This window comes from Taudactylus pleione, unplaced genomic scaffold, assembly GCF_031769625.1.
Source record: "Taudactylus pleione unplaced genomic scaffold, aTauple2 ptg001078l, whole genome shotgun sequence".
Lineage (NCBI taxonomy): Eukaryota > Metazoa > Chordata > Amphibia > Anura > Myobatrachidae > Taudactylus > Taudactylus pleione.
Genome location: NW_028285479.1, coordinates 983580 through 1001903, shown reverse-complemented (window position 1 = coordinate 1001903; position 18324 = coordinate 983580). Strand labels below are relative to the sequence as shown.

The following is an 18324-nucleotide window of genomic DNA, read 5'->3' as shown; positions in this document are numbered from 1 at the left end:
TGCACTGACTTATATAATGGTCCCCCCGATCTCCGGGAGCGCAGCTCAGTACATCTCCACACCTGCAGCGCAGCACGGTTCTGCCAAGGTGCCCTGACTTATATAATGGTCCCCGGATCTCTGGGAGCGCAGCTCAGTAGATCTCCACACCTGCAGCGCAGCACGGATCTGCCAAGGTGCCCTGACTTATATAATGGTCCCCGGATCTCCGGGAGCGCAGCTCAGTACATCTCCACACCTGCAGCGCAGCACGGATCTGCCAAGGTGCACTGGCTTTTAGAATGATCCCCGGATCTCCGGGAGCGCAGTTTAGTACATCTCCACACAAGCAGCGCAGCACGGATCTGCCAAGGTGCACTGACTTATATAATGGTCCCCCGATCTCCGGGAGCGCAGCTCAGTACATCTCCACACCTGCAGCGCAGCACGGATCTGCCAAGGTGCCCTGACTTATATAATGATCCCCCGATCTCTGGGAGCGCAGCTCAGTACATCTCCACACCTGCAGCGCAGCACGGATCTGCCAAGGTGCCCTGACTTATATAATGGTCCCCGGATCTCCGGAAGCGCAGCTCAGTACATCTCCACACCTACAGCGCAGCACGGTTCTGCCAAGGTGCCCTGACTTATATAATGGTCCCCGGATCTCCGGGAGCACAGTTTAGTACATCTCCACACCTGCAGCGCAGCACGGATCTGCCAAGGTGCACTGACTTATATAATGGTCCCCCGATCTCCGGGAGCGCAGCTCAGTACATCTCCACACCTGCAGCGCACCACGGTTCTGCCAAGGTGCCCTGACTTATATAATGATCCCCTGATCTCTGGGAGCGCAGCTCAGTACATCTCCACACCTGCAGCGCAGCACGGATCTGCCAAGGTGCACTGACGTATATAATGGTCCCCCGATCTCCGGGAGCGCAGTTTAGTACATCTCCACACCTGCAGCGCAGCACGGATCTGCCAAGGTGCACTGACTTATATAATGGTCCCCGGATCTCCGGGAGCGCAGCTCAGTAGAACTCCACACCTGCAGCGCAGCACGGATCTGCCAAGGTGCACTGCCTTAAATAATGGTCCCCCGGTCTCCGGGAGCGCAGCTCAGTACATCTCCACACCTGCAGCGCAGCAGGGTTCTGCCAAGGTGCCCTGACTTATATAATGATCCCCGGATCTCTGGGAGCGCAGCTCAGTACATCTCCACACCTGCAGCGCAGCACAGATCTGCCAAGGTGCCCTGACTTATATAATGGTCCCCGGATCTCTGGGAGCGCAGCTCAGTACATCTCCACACCTGCAGCGCAGCACGGATCTGCCAAGGTGCACTGACTTATATAATGGTCCCCCGATCTCCGGGAGCGCAGTTTAGTACATCTCCACACCTGCAGCGCCGCACGGATCTGCCAAGGTGCACTGACTTATATAATGGTCCCCGGATCTCCGGGAGCGCAGCTCAGTAGATCTCCACACCTGCAGCGCAGCACAGATCTGCCAAGGTGCCCTGACTTATATAATGGTCCCCCGATCTCCTGGAGCGCAGCTCAGTACATCTCCACACCTGCAGCGCAGCACGGATCTGCCAAGGTGCACTGACTTATATAATGGTCCCCAGATCTCTGGGAGCGCAGCTCAGTACATCTCCACACCTGTAGCGCAGCACGGTTCTGCCAAGGTGCTCTGACTTATATAATGATCCCCGGATCTCCGGGAGCGCAGCTCAGTACATCTCCACACCTGCAGCGCAGCACGGATCTGCCAAGGTGCACTGGCTTATATAATGGTCCCCGGATCTCCGGGAGCGCAGCTCAGTACATCTCCACACCTGCAGCGCAGCACGGTTCTGCCAAGGTGCCCTGACTTATATAATGATCCCCGGATCTCTGGGAGCGCAGCTCAGTACATCTCCACACCTGCAGCGCAGCACAGATCTGCCAAGGTGCCCTGACTTATATAATGGTCCCCGGATCTCTGGGAGCGCAGCTCAGTACATCTCCACACCTGCAGCACAGCACGGATCTGCCAAGGTGCACTGGCTTATATAATGGTCCCCGGATCTCCGGGAGCGCAGCTCAGTACATCTCCACACCTGCAGCGCAGCACGGTTCTGCCAAGGTGCCCTGACTTATATAATGATCCCTGGATCTCTGGGAGCGCAGCTCAGTACATCTCCACACCTGCAGTGCAGCACAGATCTGCCAAGGTGCCCTGACTTATATAATGGTCCCCGGGTCTCTGGGAGCACAGCTCAGTACATCTCCACACCTGCAGCGCAGCACGGATCTGCCAAGGTGCCCTGACTTATATAATGATCCCCGGATCTCTGGGAGCGTAGCTCAGTACATCTCCACACCTGCAGCGCAGCACGGATCTGCCAAGGTGCCCTGACTTATATAACGGTCCCCGGATCTCTGGGAGCGCAGCTCAGTACATCTCCACACCTGCAGCGCAGCACGGTTCTGCCAAGGTGCCCTGACTTATATAATGATCCCCGGATCTCCGGGAGCGCAGCTCAGTACATCTCCACACCTGCAACGCAGCACGGATCTGCCAAGGTGCCCTGACTTATTTAATGATCCCCGGATCTCTTGGAGCGCAGCTCAGTACATCTCCACACCTGCAGCGCAGCACGGATCTGCCAAGGTGCCCTGACTTATATAATGATCCCCGGATCTCTGGGAGCACAGCTCAGTACATCTCCACACCTGCAGCGCAGCACGGTTCTGCCAAGGTGCCCTGGCCTATATAATGATCCCCGGATCTCTGTGAGCGCAGCTCAGTACTTCTCCACACCTGCAGCGCAGCACGGTTCTGCCAAGGTGCCCTGACTTATATAATGGTCCCCGGATCTCCGGGAGCGCAGCTCAGTACATCTCCACACCTGCAGCGCGGCACGGTTCTGCCAAGGTGCCCTGACTTATATAATGATCCCCGGATCTCTGGGAGCGCAGCTCAGTACATCTCCACACCTGCAGCGCAGCACAGATTGCCAAGGTGCCCTGACTTATATAATGGTCCCCGGATCTCTTGGAGCGCAGCTCAGTACATCTCCACACCTGCAGCGCAGCTCGGATCTGCCAAGGTGCCCTGACTTATATAATGGTCCCCGGATCTCCGGGAGCGCAGCTCAGTACATCTCCACACCTGCAGCGCAGCACGGATCTGCCAAGGTGCCCTGACTTATATAATGGTCCCCGGATCTCCGGGAGCACAGCTCAGTACATCTCCACACCTGCAGCGCAGCACGGATCTGCCAAGGTGCACTGGCTTATATAATGATCCCCGGATCTCTGGGAGCGCAGCTCAGTACATCTCCACACCTGCAGCGCAGCACGGTTCTGCCAAGGTGCCCTGACTTATATAATGATCCCCGGATCTCTGGGAGCGCAGCTCAGTACATCTCCACACCTGCAGCGCAGCACGGATCTGCCAAGGTGCCCTGACTTATATAATGGTCCCCTGATCTCCGGGAGCACAGCTCAGTACATCTCCACACCTGCAGCGCAGCACGGATCTGCCAAGGTGCACTGACTTATATAATGGTCCCCGGATCTCTGGGAGCGCAGCTCAGTAGATCTCCACACCTGCAGCGCAGCACGGATCTGCCAAGGTGCACTGGCTTATATAATGATCCCCGGATCTCCGGGAGCGCAGCTCAGTACATCTCCACACCTGCAGCGCAGCACGGATCTGCCAAGGTGCACTGACTTATATAATGGTCCCCAGATCTCTGGGAGCGCAGCTCAGTACATCTCCACACCTGCAGCGCAGCACGGTTCTGCCAAGGTGCCCTGACTTATATAATGATCCCCGGATCTCTGGGAGCGCAGCTCAGTACATCTCCACACCTGCAGCACAGCACGGATCTGCCAAGGTGCACTGACTTATATAATGATCCCCGGATCTCAGGGAGCGCAGCTCAGTTCATCTCCACACCTGCAGCGCAGCTCGGTTCTGCCAAGGTGCCCTGGCTTATATAATGATCCCCGGATCTCTGGGAGCGCAGTTTAGTACATCTCCACACCTGCAGCGCAGCACGGATCTGCCAAGGTGCCCTGACTTATATAATGGTCCCCAGATCTCTGGGAGCGCAGCTCAGTACATCTCCACACCTGCAGCGCAGCACGGATCTGCCAAGGTGCACTGACTTATATAATGGTCCCCAGATCTCTGGGAGCGCAGCTCAGTACATCTCCACACCTGCAGCGCAGCACGGTTCTGCCAAGGTGCCCTGACTTATATAATGATCCCCGGATCTCTGGGAGCGCAGCTCAGTACATCTCCACACCTGCAGCGCAGCACGGATCTGCCAAGGTGCACTGACTTATATAATGATCCCCGGATCTCAGGGAGCGCAGCTCAGTACATCTCCACACCTGCAGCGCAGCTCGGTTCTGCCAAGGTGCCCTGGCTTATATAATGATCCCCGGATCTCTGGGAGCGCAGTTTAGTACATCTCCACACCTGCAGCGCTGCACGGATCTGCCAAGGTGCACTGACTTATATAATGATCCCCGGATCTCAGGGAGCGCAGCTCAGTACATCTCCACACCTGCAGCGCAGCTCGGTTCTGCCAAGGTGCCCTGGCTTATATAATGATCCCCGGATCTCTGGGAGCGCAGTTTAGTACATCTCCACACCTGCAGCGCAGCACGGATCTGCCAAGGTGCACTGACTTATATAATGATCCCCGGATCTCAGGGAGCGCAGCTCAGTACATCTCCACACCTGCAGCGCAGCTCGGTTCTGCCAAGGTGCCCTGGCTTATATAATGATCCCCGGATCTCTGGGAGCGCAGTTTAGTACATCTCCACACCTGCAGCGCAGCACCTGCAATAAAAAAAAAATACCTCCCCCTCATACTTGTAGACACCTCCAAAGTCTATTTTGCTAGTTTTTGAGTTTGTACCCCAACTTTTAACTTTTTCGCCCCTTTTTCAAAGTAATTTTTAGGGTGTTTCTTAAATTGTAGGATTTTTTTGACACAATTTACCTTTGGGGACATGTAACAAAGGGTGCAGGGTGGTCTCCCCACCCAAAACCACAATTTTGCACTTTTTTCGCCTATACCAATACATTGAGTTTCCGCACCGGCGAAAAGACGCCACAAGTGAATACGGGGATAAGTTTTTTGCCGAAAACGGCTTTTCGCACCTAATTGAATACGGCCCATAATCCGTGAGATACTTATTGCATTATGGAGCCAGAGGGCAGCTGTGTATGTAAAACAATAATAAACCAAAATGAAATGATGAAATGTTATATCCTAGTGTATCCTAGCACATAGTACTTGGCCACAGAGCTTGTAATCTAATGAGGGGTGTTGTCATCTCGGGAGGTGCAGGTGTTCTCAGCAGCGATTTCTCTCTCCATCTTCCCCCAGATGACAGACAAGAGACGGCGATGAACCTGTCTGCCGCCAGCATTAGCAGCATCAACATGTCAATAGAAATGAATGGCGTTGTCTACGCAGGTACGTAGCGTCTCTGGCAGGTCGCTTGTAGGAAATCCAATGAGATGCGCTCGGCGCCGGAGTGCGCACAGCTCTCCGTCTCATGTCTTCCCTGGAAAATCCATTGTAATGAATTGAGGGAGCGGATATCTTGACAGTCAGTAGCATCTAGTAATAAAGGACTTGTCTTCATTAATGCGTCTTTATCCAGCCCGGGAAACGCTTAGCCGGACGCTCCGTTGCCCTCCGGGCGCGTGCCACCAAAGGCTGCTCATTGGGAAGTGTGATGTTACCAATAGATTGCGCAGCCCAAATTAACACCATCTTCAGCCTTAATCCCTCTTGTCACAATGTTACTATAGTAACCGGCCATTTAACTCATCTTCACCTAATCTCATTTCTTACCTGTCTATGGCTTCACATAATTGTCAATAATCCTTCATCGTCCTGGTCTTTCGCACTCGGGAACGAGACCTGGGTAAGTGCTGACTGCGAGCCACCGAATGGAGGGCCTGATTCAGAGCCGGACGCTATTTGCGGACGGTCGTTCCAAAAAAGTGGCCGGCTATTTAAATTGAGCGCTCACTCTTTGCGGTTTGTTGACGCCTCTATGTCTGAACGAGCGAACGAAAAATGCGCTCGCTATTTTGTAAAGACGCCCCTTTGCCGTTCGCATAACACGTCATCTCCGGTATTTATTAGATTAATCGGGAACATCGAAAGGCATCTGAACTGCTCGCAGTGCTTGTGGTAGGTTTTTCTTACCGCTATCACTGTGAGCAGTTCAGGCTAAAAGACAACCAAGTGACGTGGTCGATGACGCTCCTTTACTAATTATGCACTCCCATTAAACGCCCTTTTGACCGTTAGGCACGCCTGCGTTCGGATCTCCACTCCCCCGTTTTCAAGCACCTTCCCCTGTTACCACCCACAAACGGTACATTCTGTCAATCAAATTAGCAGCCCCTCGCTGTTTTACGAGCGCACAATTTCCGACCGCAATGACTGGTTTGCGCATGCGCATTACGACATATACGCATGCGCAGTTGTGCGAACATCGCTCATAGCAAACGAGCGGCCGCTTACGAGCGGCTCTGAATGAGGCCCAGAGTTTGTTATATAAAGTGATTCATCATTCAGCATCTCGTTACTGAAAAATACAAAGTATATTGTCATGTTCCCTTCAGGAAATACAGCGACGGAATGATTTATGTACTGCCTCTGTGCCTCTGTACAATAGCGGATATACTGTATTGCAGGGACGGTCACTGAGGCGCTGGTTGTATTGCGCAATATGGCAGGGTGCCGCAGGGATTTAGGCTGTGTAGAATGACTATTATGTTACAGGTGCCGCCTGTCAACCACTGGATATAAACGGTGTCTGAGGACATCAATGTATTGGAAGAAACATGTAAATTAATGATGGGGTGACGCTAGCATGATGGCGACCTGAGCTTATTAATGGCGGTTTAAGCTGCGCTAGACATGTGTTGTGGAGTCTGCATCTGATTTTGCAGAGAGGAACATGCATGTGTGCTGACTTGTAAATGACCTAATACCAGTAAGCTGTCCTATAGGTGTTCTCCAGTAAGCCATAGACATACTCTGGTCAATATTGGTCCCATTGCGACAATGGGGATTCTTAAATTACCATGTGCTTCTCTCCAGTGACTTCCAAAAACTGCATGTAAATATAAGTAACCTGTGTCTGAGTGCTAGGCCCACACTCCTCCCTATTATATCTCATTACCTGCTCCACAGCGCATATACAGACACAGGGACAAGGGGATGAATTCGGGAAGCTGGCTTCCCGACTGTCTTATCCCGGCGAGGGTGAAATGCCCGGCGTCTAGATGTAGACGCCGCTCATTTCACCGACACCGGGAGACTGGCGCCCAGCATCCCGATCAAAGGGATGCCGGGCGCCGCGAGCAGGCAGCCGCAGAGGAGGAGGGTTCGGTTTAGCGCACCCGGGGGGGACATAGGGGTACGCAGCCCCCCGGGAGGGTTAGGGTTAGGCTAGTGGGAGGGAGGGTTAGGGTTAGGCACCCCCCCGGGGGACTTAGATTTAGGCAGCAGGGAAGGGGGGGATAGGGTTAGGCACTTACAGGGGGGATTAGGGTTAGGCACTTGGGGGGGAGGTTAGGGTTAGGCACCCCTAAGGAGTGTTAGGGGGGTTAGGTTAGTCAGTGGTATTTCATACCGATTCCGGGACAAGACTTAAGGCAAAGCAGCATTCCCCCTATTTCCAGTCACCTGTGCTCTCACCACTGAGGGTGAATGTTTGTACGGCTCTGTGTGGATCAGTTGTGCAGTGGACTTAAGCTTGGTTAGGCAGGTGGTGTCCTGTCCGGCTGTTATATTATATGTAATATCGGATAGAACAGAAAGTGGCTGCATCACTAGAGGAATCTCAGCTCTGTGCCAGCAGAGGACTCAGCAGTGTGTCAGGAGTTCCTCAGCTCTGTGCCAGCAGAGGACTGAGCAGTGTGTCAGGAGTTCCTCAGCTCTGTGCCAGCAGAGGACTCAGCAGTGTGTCAGGAGTTCCTCAGCTCTGTGTCAGCAGAGGACTCAGCAGTGTGTCAGGAGTTCCTCAGCTCTGTGTCAGCAGTGGACTCAGCAGTGTATCAGGAGTTCCTCAGCTCTGTGTCAGCAGCGGACTCAGGAGTGTGTCAGGAGTTCCTCAGCTCTGTGTCAGCAGCGGACTCAGCAGTGTATCAGGAGTTCCTCAGCTCTGTGTCAGCAGCGGACTCAGCAGTGTGTCAGGAGTTCCTCAGCTCTGTGTCAGCAGCGGACTCAGCAGTGTGTCAGGAGTTCCTCAGCTCTGTGTCAGTAGCGGACTCAGCAGTGTATCAGGAGTTCCTCAGCTCTGTGTCAGCAGCGGACTCAGCAGTGTGTCAGGAGTTCCTCAGCTCTGTGCCAGCAGCGGACTCAGCAGTGTGTCAGGAGTTCCTCAGCTCTGTACCAGTAGTGGACTCAGCAGCGTGTCAGGAGTTCCTCAGCTCTGTGTCAGCAGCGGACTCAGCAGTGTGTCAGGAGTTCCTCAGCTCTGTGCCAGCAGCGGACTCAGCAGTGTGTCAGGAGTTCCTCAGCTCTTTGCCAGCAGAGGACTCAGCAGTGTGTCAGGAGTTCCTCAGCTCTGTGTCAGCAGCGGACTCAGCAGTGTGTCAGGAGTTCCTCAGTTCTATGCCAGCAGCGGACTCAGCAGTGTGTCAGGAGTTCCTCAGCTCTGTGCCAGCTGTGGACTCAGCAGGGTGTCAGGAGTTCCTCAGTTCTATGCCAGCAGCGGACTCAGCAGTGTGTCAGGAGTTCCTCAGCTCTTTCAAAGCAGAGGACTCAGCAGTGTGTCAGGAGTTCCTCAGCTCTGTGGCAGCAGCGGACTCAGCAGTGTATCAGGAGTTCCTCAGCTCTGTGTCAGCAGCGGACTCAGCAGTGTCTCAGGAGTTCCTCAGCTCTGTGTCAGCAGAGGACTCAGCAGTGTGTCAGAAGTTCCTCAGCTCTGTGTCAGCAGCGGACTCAGCAGTGTGTCAGGAGTTCCTCAGCTCTGTGTCAGCAGCGGACTCAGCAGTGTGTCAGGAGTTCCTCAGCTCTGTGCCAGCAGTGGACTCAGCAGGGTGTCAGGAGTTCCTCAGCTCTTTGCCAGCAGCGGACTCAGCAGTGTGTTAGGAGTTCCTCAGCTCTGTGCCAGCAGCGGACTCAGCAGTGTGTTAGGAGTTCCTCAGCTCTGTGCCAGCAGCGGACTCAGCAGTGTGTCAGGAGTTCCTCAGCTCTGTACCAGTAGTGGACTCAGCAGTGTGTCAGGAGTTCCTCAGCTCTGTGTCAGCAGCGGACTCAGCAGGGTGTCCGGAGTTCCTCAGTTCTATGCCAGCAGCGGACTCAGCAGTGTGTCAGGAGTTCCTCAGCTCTGTGCCAGCAGCAGACTTAGCAGTGTGTCAGGAGTTCCTCAGCTCTTTCCCAGCAGAGGACTCAGCAGTGTGTCAGGAGTTCCTCAGCTCTGTGCCAGCAGCGGACTCAGCAGTGTGTCAGGAGTTCCTCAGCTCTATGCCAGCAACGGACTCAGCAGTGTGGGCCGGAGCTGGCATGGGTTATAGGATTGTCTCCCTGTCATTGCCTAGGGCAAACAAGTGATATAAATTAAGGCCCATTTCTCACATACTCTGGAGCTTTTATTGTAGTCAAAACGTAGCTACATGGTGTGTGAGAAATGGATTGCAGGCCTGGGGAACCCTGTATGGAAAAAACGCACAATAACATGAGGTGTTTCACACAGAACATGGTCTGGCAGAAAAGCCTTACACACACCTTTATATTACTTGTGTACAAGATGGCTTCCAGCTTCCATCTTGCTTGAACCCTTGACTATAACAAGCGTATGGGATACGTTCTGCTCTTAGTTGTTGTTGTGTGATGAGGGATCATTGCCCATATTACCTGTATCTCTTCTGTCCCCAGGTGTGTTATTCGCTCGCAGGGCAGGGGCACCATCGGGGTCAAGCACCAGCTCGAACAACACTAATGAGCTCTCAAGTCCATCTACAGCACAGATTCCTCCACTCTCCTCCTCATTGCAAGGACACACTCCGCCCAGCTCCTCACCCTGAGCCTCCGCAGTCTCCACCCTCTTCCAGTGTCCTTCGCCCACATCTCACATTCTCATGCAGGGAAGAGGTGGTCTCCCTCAGGGGTTGGGGAGGACTATTACACAGAACAGACGGGAGCAGAAGAACACAGGGATGGAGCAGCACTACAATATGACTGTGTGAGCCAGACCTCGCTGTGCTCTCTCCTGGGCTCAGCACCAGATTCTGGTAGTAACCACTTACGGACAAGACCATGACCTGCTCCGACCACCCTACCTCTCACCAACCCACCTGGAGCATACAGTATCATGCCTAAAGCTGATCCAGGTGCACTTACCTCTGTACAGTAACCCAGCATTGGATACATCTGGAAGATCCACGTTTATACCAATCATCTCCAGCCACCAGGAAGCCCCCTGCTCTCCATGACCCAGCGGGGTATTTGGTGTAACTGCTGTGTAACAGGTCACGGCCAGCAATCAAGCAGTGGGGGGCAAAAAACTCATGAAATGTAGCTTTTACCAAAGATCTAAAACAAAGAGTTAATTTATTCAATCCTAACAAGTAGAATAGAGAAGTGTTATTTTCTTTTCTTTTTCTTTTGTTTTTTTAAAATCTGTGTTTGCAGAATGACGCCACCTTTTCCGCAGTGTCCTCGGCTTCCCAAAAATTCTTCCAGTGTATTTCTCCTGTGACATTGATTTAGATGAAGGCATATCAGAATGGGAACTGACGGAAACAGTCAAAGACCCAATCTCGCCTGGCAGCAGGAACACAGGTCTCTCACACTTACCTCAGATCTAACAATATGCCTGGAAGTGAGGGCGATGGACAGCCCTGAGCGCGGTCCTCAGATCTGTCAGACAGGGCACACGGGCCGCACAGCGCTCATCTCCCGCCATATTCTGTGTACATATCTTCCTGTCTATCGTTGAGTCCCTGCAGGCTTGCTGACGCTACTTGCCGGTCATTGTGTACACAATACCCCTATTTATCAGGAAGGTCCGACACGGAACTGGACCGTTCCACCAGATCTGACGTGTGTACGCCCACATGTGCATTAAGATGTGATATCAGCCTCTGGGGCCAAATGTATTAGCCGTGAGCATCAGGAAAGGAGGGAGAGAGAAAAGACCTTCATTATCATGTTTTCAGTTTTCAAACGGAGCCGTCAGGATTAGAGTGCGGTGATCTAGAACATACTCGTACATACACTTTGTGCAGTTGTGTTACAGAAAGAGCAAATCTAATTCTCAATACTAGTCAGAATGGAATCCTATCATCTCACACTAGAAATAAATGGTATCAACACAATGGAAGTTTATCAGGGTGTCAGAGACAGGAACGGAAGTGTCAGTATCCCATATGCTGACACATAGACCAGCCCTCAGCCTATACTCTGACAGGCCCGCCTGTAAGGATAGACCAGCCCTCAGCCTATACTCTGACAGACCCACCTGTAAGGATAGACCAGCCCTCAGGTTATACTCTGACAGACCCACCTGTAAGGATAGACCAACCCTCAGCTTATACTCTGACAGACCCACCTGTAAGGATAGACCAGCCCTCAGCTTAGACTCTGACAGGCCCGCCTATAAGGATAGACCAGCCCTCAGCTTATACTCTGACAGATCCACCTGTAAGGATAGACCAGCCCTCAGCTTATACTCTGAAAGACCCACCTGTAAGGATAGACCAGCCCTCAGCTTAGACTCTGACAGACCAACCTGTAAGGATAGACCAGTCCTCAGCCTATACTCTGACAGACCCACCTGTAAGGATAGACCAGCCCTCACCCTATACTCTGACAGACCCACCTGTAAGGATAGACCAGCCCTCAGCTTATACTCTGACAGACCCACCTGTAAGGATAGACCAGCCCTCAGCCTATACTCTGACAGACCCATCTGTAAGGATAAACCAGTCCTCAGCTTAGACTCTTACAGACCCACCTGTAAGGATAGACCAGCCCCCAGCTTATACTCTGACAAACCCACCTGTAAGGATAGACCAGCCCTCAGCCCATACTCTGACAGACCCACCTGTAAGGATAGACCAGCCCTCAGCTTAGACTCCGACAGACCCACCTGTAAGGAAAGACCAGTCCTCACCTTAGACTCTGACAGACCCACCTGTAAGGATAGACCAGCCCTCAGCCTATACTCAGACAGACCCACCTGTAAGGATAGACCAGCCCCCAGCTTAGACTCTTGACAGACCCACCTGTAAGGATAGACCAGTCCTCAGTTTAGACTCTGACAGACCCACCTGTAAGCATAGACCATCCCTTAGCTTATACTCCGAAAGACCCACCTGTAAGGATAGACCAGTCCTCAGCTTAGACTCTGACAGACCCACCTGTAAGGATAGGCCAGCCCCAGCTTAGACTCTTGACAGACCCACCTGTAACGATAGATCAGTCCTCAGTTTAGACTCTAACCGACCCACCTGTAAGGATAGACCAGCCCTCAGCCTATACTCTGACAGACCCACCTGTAAGGATAGACCAGCCCTCAGCGTATTCTCCGACAGACCCACCTGTAAGGATAGACCAGCCCTCAGCCTATACTCTGACAGACCCACCTGTAAGGATAGACCAGCTCTCAGCTTATACTCTGATAGACCCACCTATAATGATAGACCAGCCTTTAGCTTATACTCTGACAGACCCACCTGTAAGGATAGACCAGCCCTCAGCATATACTCTGACAGACCCAACTGTAAGGATAGACCAGCCCTCAGCCTATACTCTGACAGACCCACCTGTAAGGATAGACCAGCCCTCACCCTATACTCTGACAGACCCACCTGTAAGGATAGACCAGCCCTCAGCTTATACTCTGACAGACCCACCTGTAAGGATAGACCAACCCTCAGCTTATACTCTGACAGACCCTCCTGTAAGGATAGACCAGCCCTCAGCCTATACTCTGACAGACCCACCTGTAAGGATAGACCAGTCCTCACCCTTTACTCTGACAGACCCACCTGTAAGGATAGACCAGCCCTCACCCTTTACTCTGACAGACCCACCTGTAAGGATAGACCAGCCCTCACCCTATACTCTTACAGACCAACCTGTAATACCCACCTGTAAGGATAGACCAGTCCTCATCTTAGACTCTGATAGACCCACCTGTAAGGATATACCAGTTCTCATCTTAGACTCTGATAGACCCACCTGTAAGGATAGACCAGTTCTCATCTTAAACTCTGATAGACCCACCTGTAAGGATAGACCAGTTCTCATCTTAGATTCTGATAGACCCACCTGTAAGGATAGACCAGTTCTCATCTTAGAGTCTGATAGACCCACCTGTAAGGATAGACCAGTTCTCATCTTAGACTCTGATAGACCCACCTGTAAGGATAGACCAGCCCTCAGCCTATACTCTGACAGACCCACCTGTAAGGATAGACCTGCCCTCAGCCTATACTCTGACAGACCCACCTGTAAGGATAGACCAGCCCTCAGCTTATACTCCGACAGACCCACCTGTAAGGATAGACCAGCCCTCAGCTTATACTCCGACAGACCCACCTGTAAGGATAGACCAGCCCTCAGCCTATACTCTGACAGACCAACCTGTAAGGATAGACCAGCCCTCACCCTATACTCTTACAGACCAACCTGTAAGGATAGACTAGCCCTCAGCCTATACTCTGACATACCCACCTGTAAGGATAGACCAGCCCTCAGCCTATACTCTGACAGACCCACCTGTAAGGATAGACCAGCCCTCAGTCTATACTCTGACAGACCCACCTGTAAGGATAGACCAGTCCTCAGCTTAGACTCTGACAGACCCACCTGTAAGGATAGACCAGTCCTCAGCTTAGACTCTGACAGACCCACCTGTAAGGATAGACCAGCCCTCAGCTTATACTCTGACAGACCCACCTGTAAGGATAGACCAGCCCTCAGCCTATACTGTGACAGACCCACCTGTAAGGATAGACCAGCCCTCAGCCTATACTGTGACAGACCTTCCTGTAAGGATAGACCAGCCCTCAGCCTATACTGTGACAGACCCACCTGTAAGGATAGACCAGCCCTCAGCCTATACTCTGACAGGCCCACCTGTAAGGCTAGACCAGCCCTCAGCCAATACTCTGACAGACCCACCTGTAAGGGTAGACCAGTCCTCAGCTTAGACTCTGATGGACCTAGATTGATGACCATAAAATATGGTATAAAGTCTCAGATTGAGCTTGAGAAAATTGTGTCCCCATCAGCAGATCCCGCATGGAAGATGCTGAAGTTATTCCCATATAGAATAGAGCCTGGAGCACCAGACCAGACTGAGGAGTCCATATGGGGCTAAGGGCTCAATTCAGACCCGCTCGCTAGATGCGTTTGCTCGCAGCGGCAAGGCAAGCGATCGCAAGGCATTAGCACGCCCACTGTCTTAGCGTACTATTGCATTGTGTTTGCAGACTCCCACCAGCCTGTCTTAAGACGGCCCACTTGCGTACGTCACCTCCAGGAAGTGTATACAACCATCGGTAACATCGAGTACCATCGAATGCGATCGCAGTGTTTGTGGTTGACCATACCCCACCGCAAGCACTGCGAGTGATTGTGTGATTTTCAACCATGCGACGTGTACTATGACGCTGCCTCTTAATTATGCACGCCTATGGAACAGCGTTAAGACGCTCAGGCACGCCTGCGTTCGCACCTCCACTCCCCCGTTTCTAGCGGCCAGCCTCTGTCACCACCCACAAACGGCATCTCCTGTCACTTATTCTGCCGGGCTGTCTATGCGCAACGAGCGAACGCTTCCCGATCGCACGCACTGGTTCGCGCACGCGCATTGCGATGCGTACGCATGCGCATAATGCAAAAATGCGTGCGAACGCATCCTAGCGAGCGTGTCTGACTCAGGCCTTATATTCGCTGTTATTCAGTCACATGTATTTCTGTATATTTCTGCAAATATTTTATTTTTAAACCGAGAAGCTCAGAATAAGCAGACACATCATGTAATTGGCAGGGTAAAAGGCTTCTTTGCCTTGCACTGAAAAACCTTATTTTAATGTATTTTAAATAATCCTCTAAGCCTGTTAGTGCAAGTGGAGGCCAGACCTCCGCTCAGGGAGCCTGCATGGAGGCCGCTGACCTTTCCACAGCTCGGTAAAGAGAAAATCAATGTATCTGTCAGACCTGCTTTCTCCCCAGCTCTTAATCACTGGTGATACGGACATCGGGGCGGTGATACGGACATCGGGGCGGTGATAAGGACATCGGGGCGGTGATACGGACATCGGGGCGGTGATACGGACATCGGGGCGGTGATACGGACATCGGGGCAGTGATACGGACATCGGGGCGGTGATACGGACATCGGGGCGGTGATACGGACATCGGGGCGGTGATACGGACATCGGGGCGGTGATACGGACATCGGGGCGGTGATACGGACATCGGGGCAGAGCTACGGTCTCCCTGCTCTCTGTGTGTGACAGGAGGAGGATACGCCTGAGTAATAGTAACACTTCTGTCTGTCTCACACTGACACTGTTATTAGTAACACAGGGAACGTACCCGGGGGGGGCGAATATAATAATATTACCACTCAGGTACCTGCAAATTCTAATCACAATCCCATGAAACCCCCCGAGGTGGAGTCTGGAGGGCAACTTTATACCTTTTATAGTGCATCACAGGTTCTGCCGACGAAAGGAGAATCACACCTGTGTCTAATTGTAAATAAGAGCACCTGTAGGAAATCACTGGGATTGCGCTACACACACACATACATATATGCACACACACACACATACATATATGCACACACACACATACATATATGCACACACACACATATATGCACACACACACACACACATACATATATGCACACACACATACATACATATATGCACACACACACACATACATATATGCACACACACACATACATATATGCACACACACACATACATATATGCACACACACACACATACATATATGCACACACACACATACATATATGCACACACACACACATACATATATGCACACACACACATACATATATGCACACACACACACATATATGCACACACACACATACATATATGCACACACACACACACATACATATATGCACACACACACATACATATATACACATACATATATGCACACACACACACACATACATATATGCACACACACACATACATATATGCACACACACATACATATATGCACACACACACATACATATATGCACACACACACATACATATATGCACACACACATACATATATGCACACACACACACATACATATATGCACACACACACATACATATATGCACACACACACATACATATATGCACACACGCACACACACATACATATATGCACACACACACACACACATATATGCACACACACACACACACATACATATATGCACACACGCACACACACATACATATATGCACACACACACACACACATATATGCACACACACACACACACATACATATATGCACACACACATACACATACATTCAGCATATCTGCCTACGTGCTTTGGCACAGACGTAGCCTCCTGTACAGAGTCACCAAAGACCCGCTCAGCGGTTTTACGCATAGTAAATGGCTTCCTCAGACGTCCCCAGATAGACACTTTCTCCAGACTGTCTCTTGTTTTTGGGGTGTTTCTGGGGTGTTCATCCTTTCAGTTATCACATTCTGATATACGTAAGATTGCCTTATTGACATGTTCACCCGGTGCCACCATTATTATTTCCCTCCGCAGAACGCGCTGCGGAGGGAAATAATCTGTCATGCCTCACCGCCTTCCTCTGTCCTGCCTGTGAGGTACCCAGAGTCACTGGATTCCATTGTAACCTGATACCAAAGAAGGGAAATATTTCACCTCATTCTACCTCATTCTTATATATATTTATATCATGTTAGAAATCTAATGTGAAAGATGGTCGCTCTGTTACATTACCGAGAAAAACCTCTAGTCCAGCCGCCGTTCTTCTTAGTCACATAAGGAAAATGAAGTATGCCCTATAGTATAGTAATATGAGATTAGGCAACCTCTAGCTCTTCAGCCATTGTGGAACTACAAGTCCCAGCACAGCTCTGCCAGCCCCACGTCTTTCCGTAGACATCACTGTTCTCTATGGGAATATCCATCTCTTTGGTCACCTGTCAAAAAAATGACAGAGGGGAGATGGAGTAATAATAAGCCCCCAATGCTCACAGGACTATATGTGTTGTGTATTATAAGGAGATAATGTGAGACATGGACCAGAGAGGATCAGAGAATAGTCACACCCCCTGCGTAGTCACACCCCCTGCGCCTCTCCTCTAGGATGAGAGGTATAACGCTGAGCCACCTTCTTGCAAGGACATATCGTGTAGGTCGGGGTGACCAGTAACACTAGGTGCCCCTGATGACAGGTTCCTCGTTCAGGTCCATCTCCTCGTTCTGGACCCCTGTGGAAAACCCAGAGTGGGAATGAAGACGATGGCGGGCAGTCATGATTTCTCTGTTTAATGTGATTTCTTCAGCCACATTTGATTCTTGGTTTGTAAAACCTCTTTCAAGTGGTTCCTCATATCATTACTTCATGTCGTCTGCCAAGGCTTTACTACGACCAGACTGTTGCTTTAATGCGCTTATCGAGCCCTCCGTAGTGTATGTCTGATAATATAGTGGCTCCTTCCAACCAGTTGTGACAATCTGGCCATGGTACTTGAACCTCTCCCTAAATGGACCTCTACATTCGGAAAACAAGTACTTAAGTGAATGAAGCCCTTTATCTTGTGTACTTTTAAAATGGCAGCCACCAAGTTTTTGGAGTGGAGAATATGTTTTTCAGCTAATGTACCAAAGATCAACTCTGCGCACATTTCATTGTAACGTGAAACGCGTTGTTCCAAGAAAAAGGTAATGGTGGGGAGAAAAGACTTATGAATGATGTAATTATTATTTGTATGGTTTTATTTTTTTTTATTTTACTTGAGCTGTTTTCTTCTGCTATGTTTTATGCTTGTAGAATTTAGTCTCCTCTCTGGCTTTGCGCCTGTTTATGACAGAGCCGTATTGCAGGTTTTCACCTTAGATATTTGTTTTGTGGGGTACGCTAAATCCCAAACGCTGGTACACTCACAATGGAGGAATCTCCCTGGCTTCTGGTGTTCAGAAGCGGAGAAGGACCTTTAACCTTAATCCGCCACCTACATGGGGTGGATGAAGCCATTTTGTGCGATTGCCCATGATTTAGCCATTGAATCTTCTAGGAACTAGTGACATC

At 51.1% G+C, this 18324-nt stretch overlaps 1 protein-coding gene across 1 annotated transcript in view; it reads left to right on the top strand.

Annotated features, from left to right (window-relative positions):
- Window positions 1–11433, top strand: part of ARID3C (AT-rich interaction domain 3C) — a 304039-nt gene extending 292606 nt beyond the window's left edge. Inside the window, exons 7-8 of the mRNA XM_088461605.1 lie at window positions 5381–5470; window positions 9902–11433. Coding sequence (XP_088317731.1) covers window positions 5381–5470; window positions 9902–10050 — 239 coding nt within the window. The 3' untranslated portion in view covers window positions 10051–11433. The remainder of the gene's footprint in view (window positions 1–5380; window positions 5471–9901) is intronic.
- The last annotated feature ends 6891 nt before the right edge of the window (window positions 11434–18324 follow it).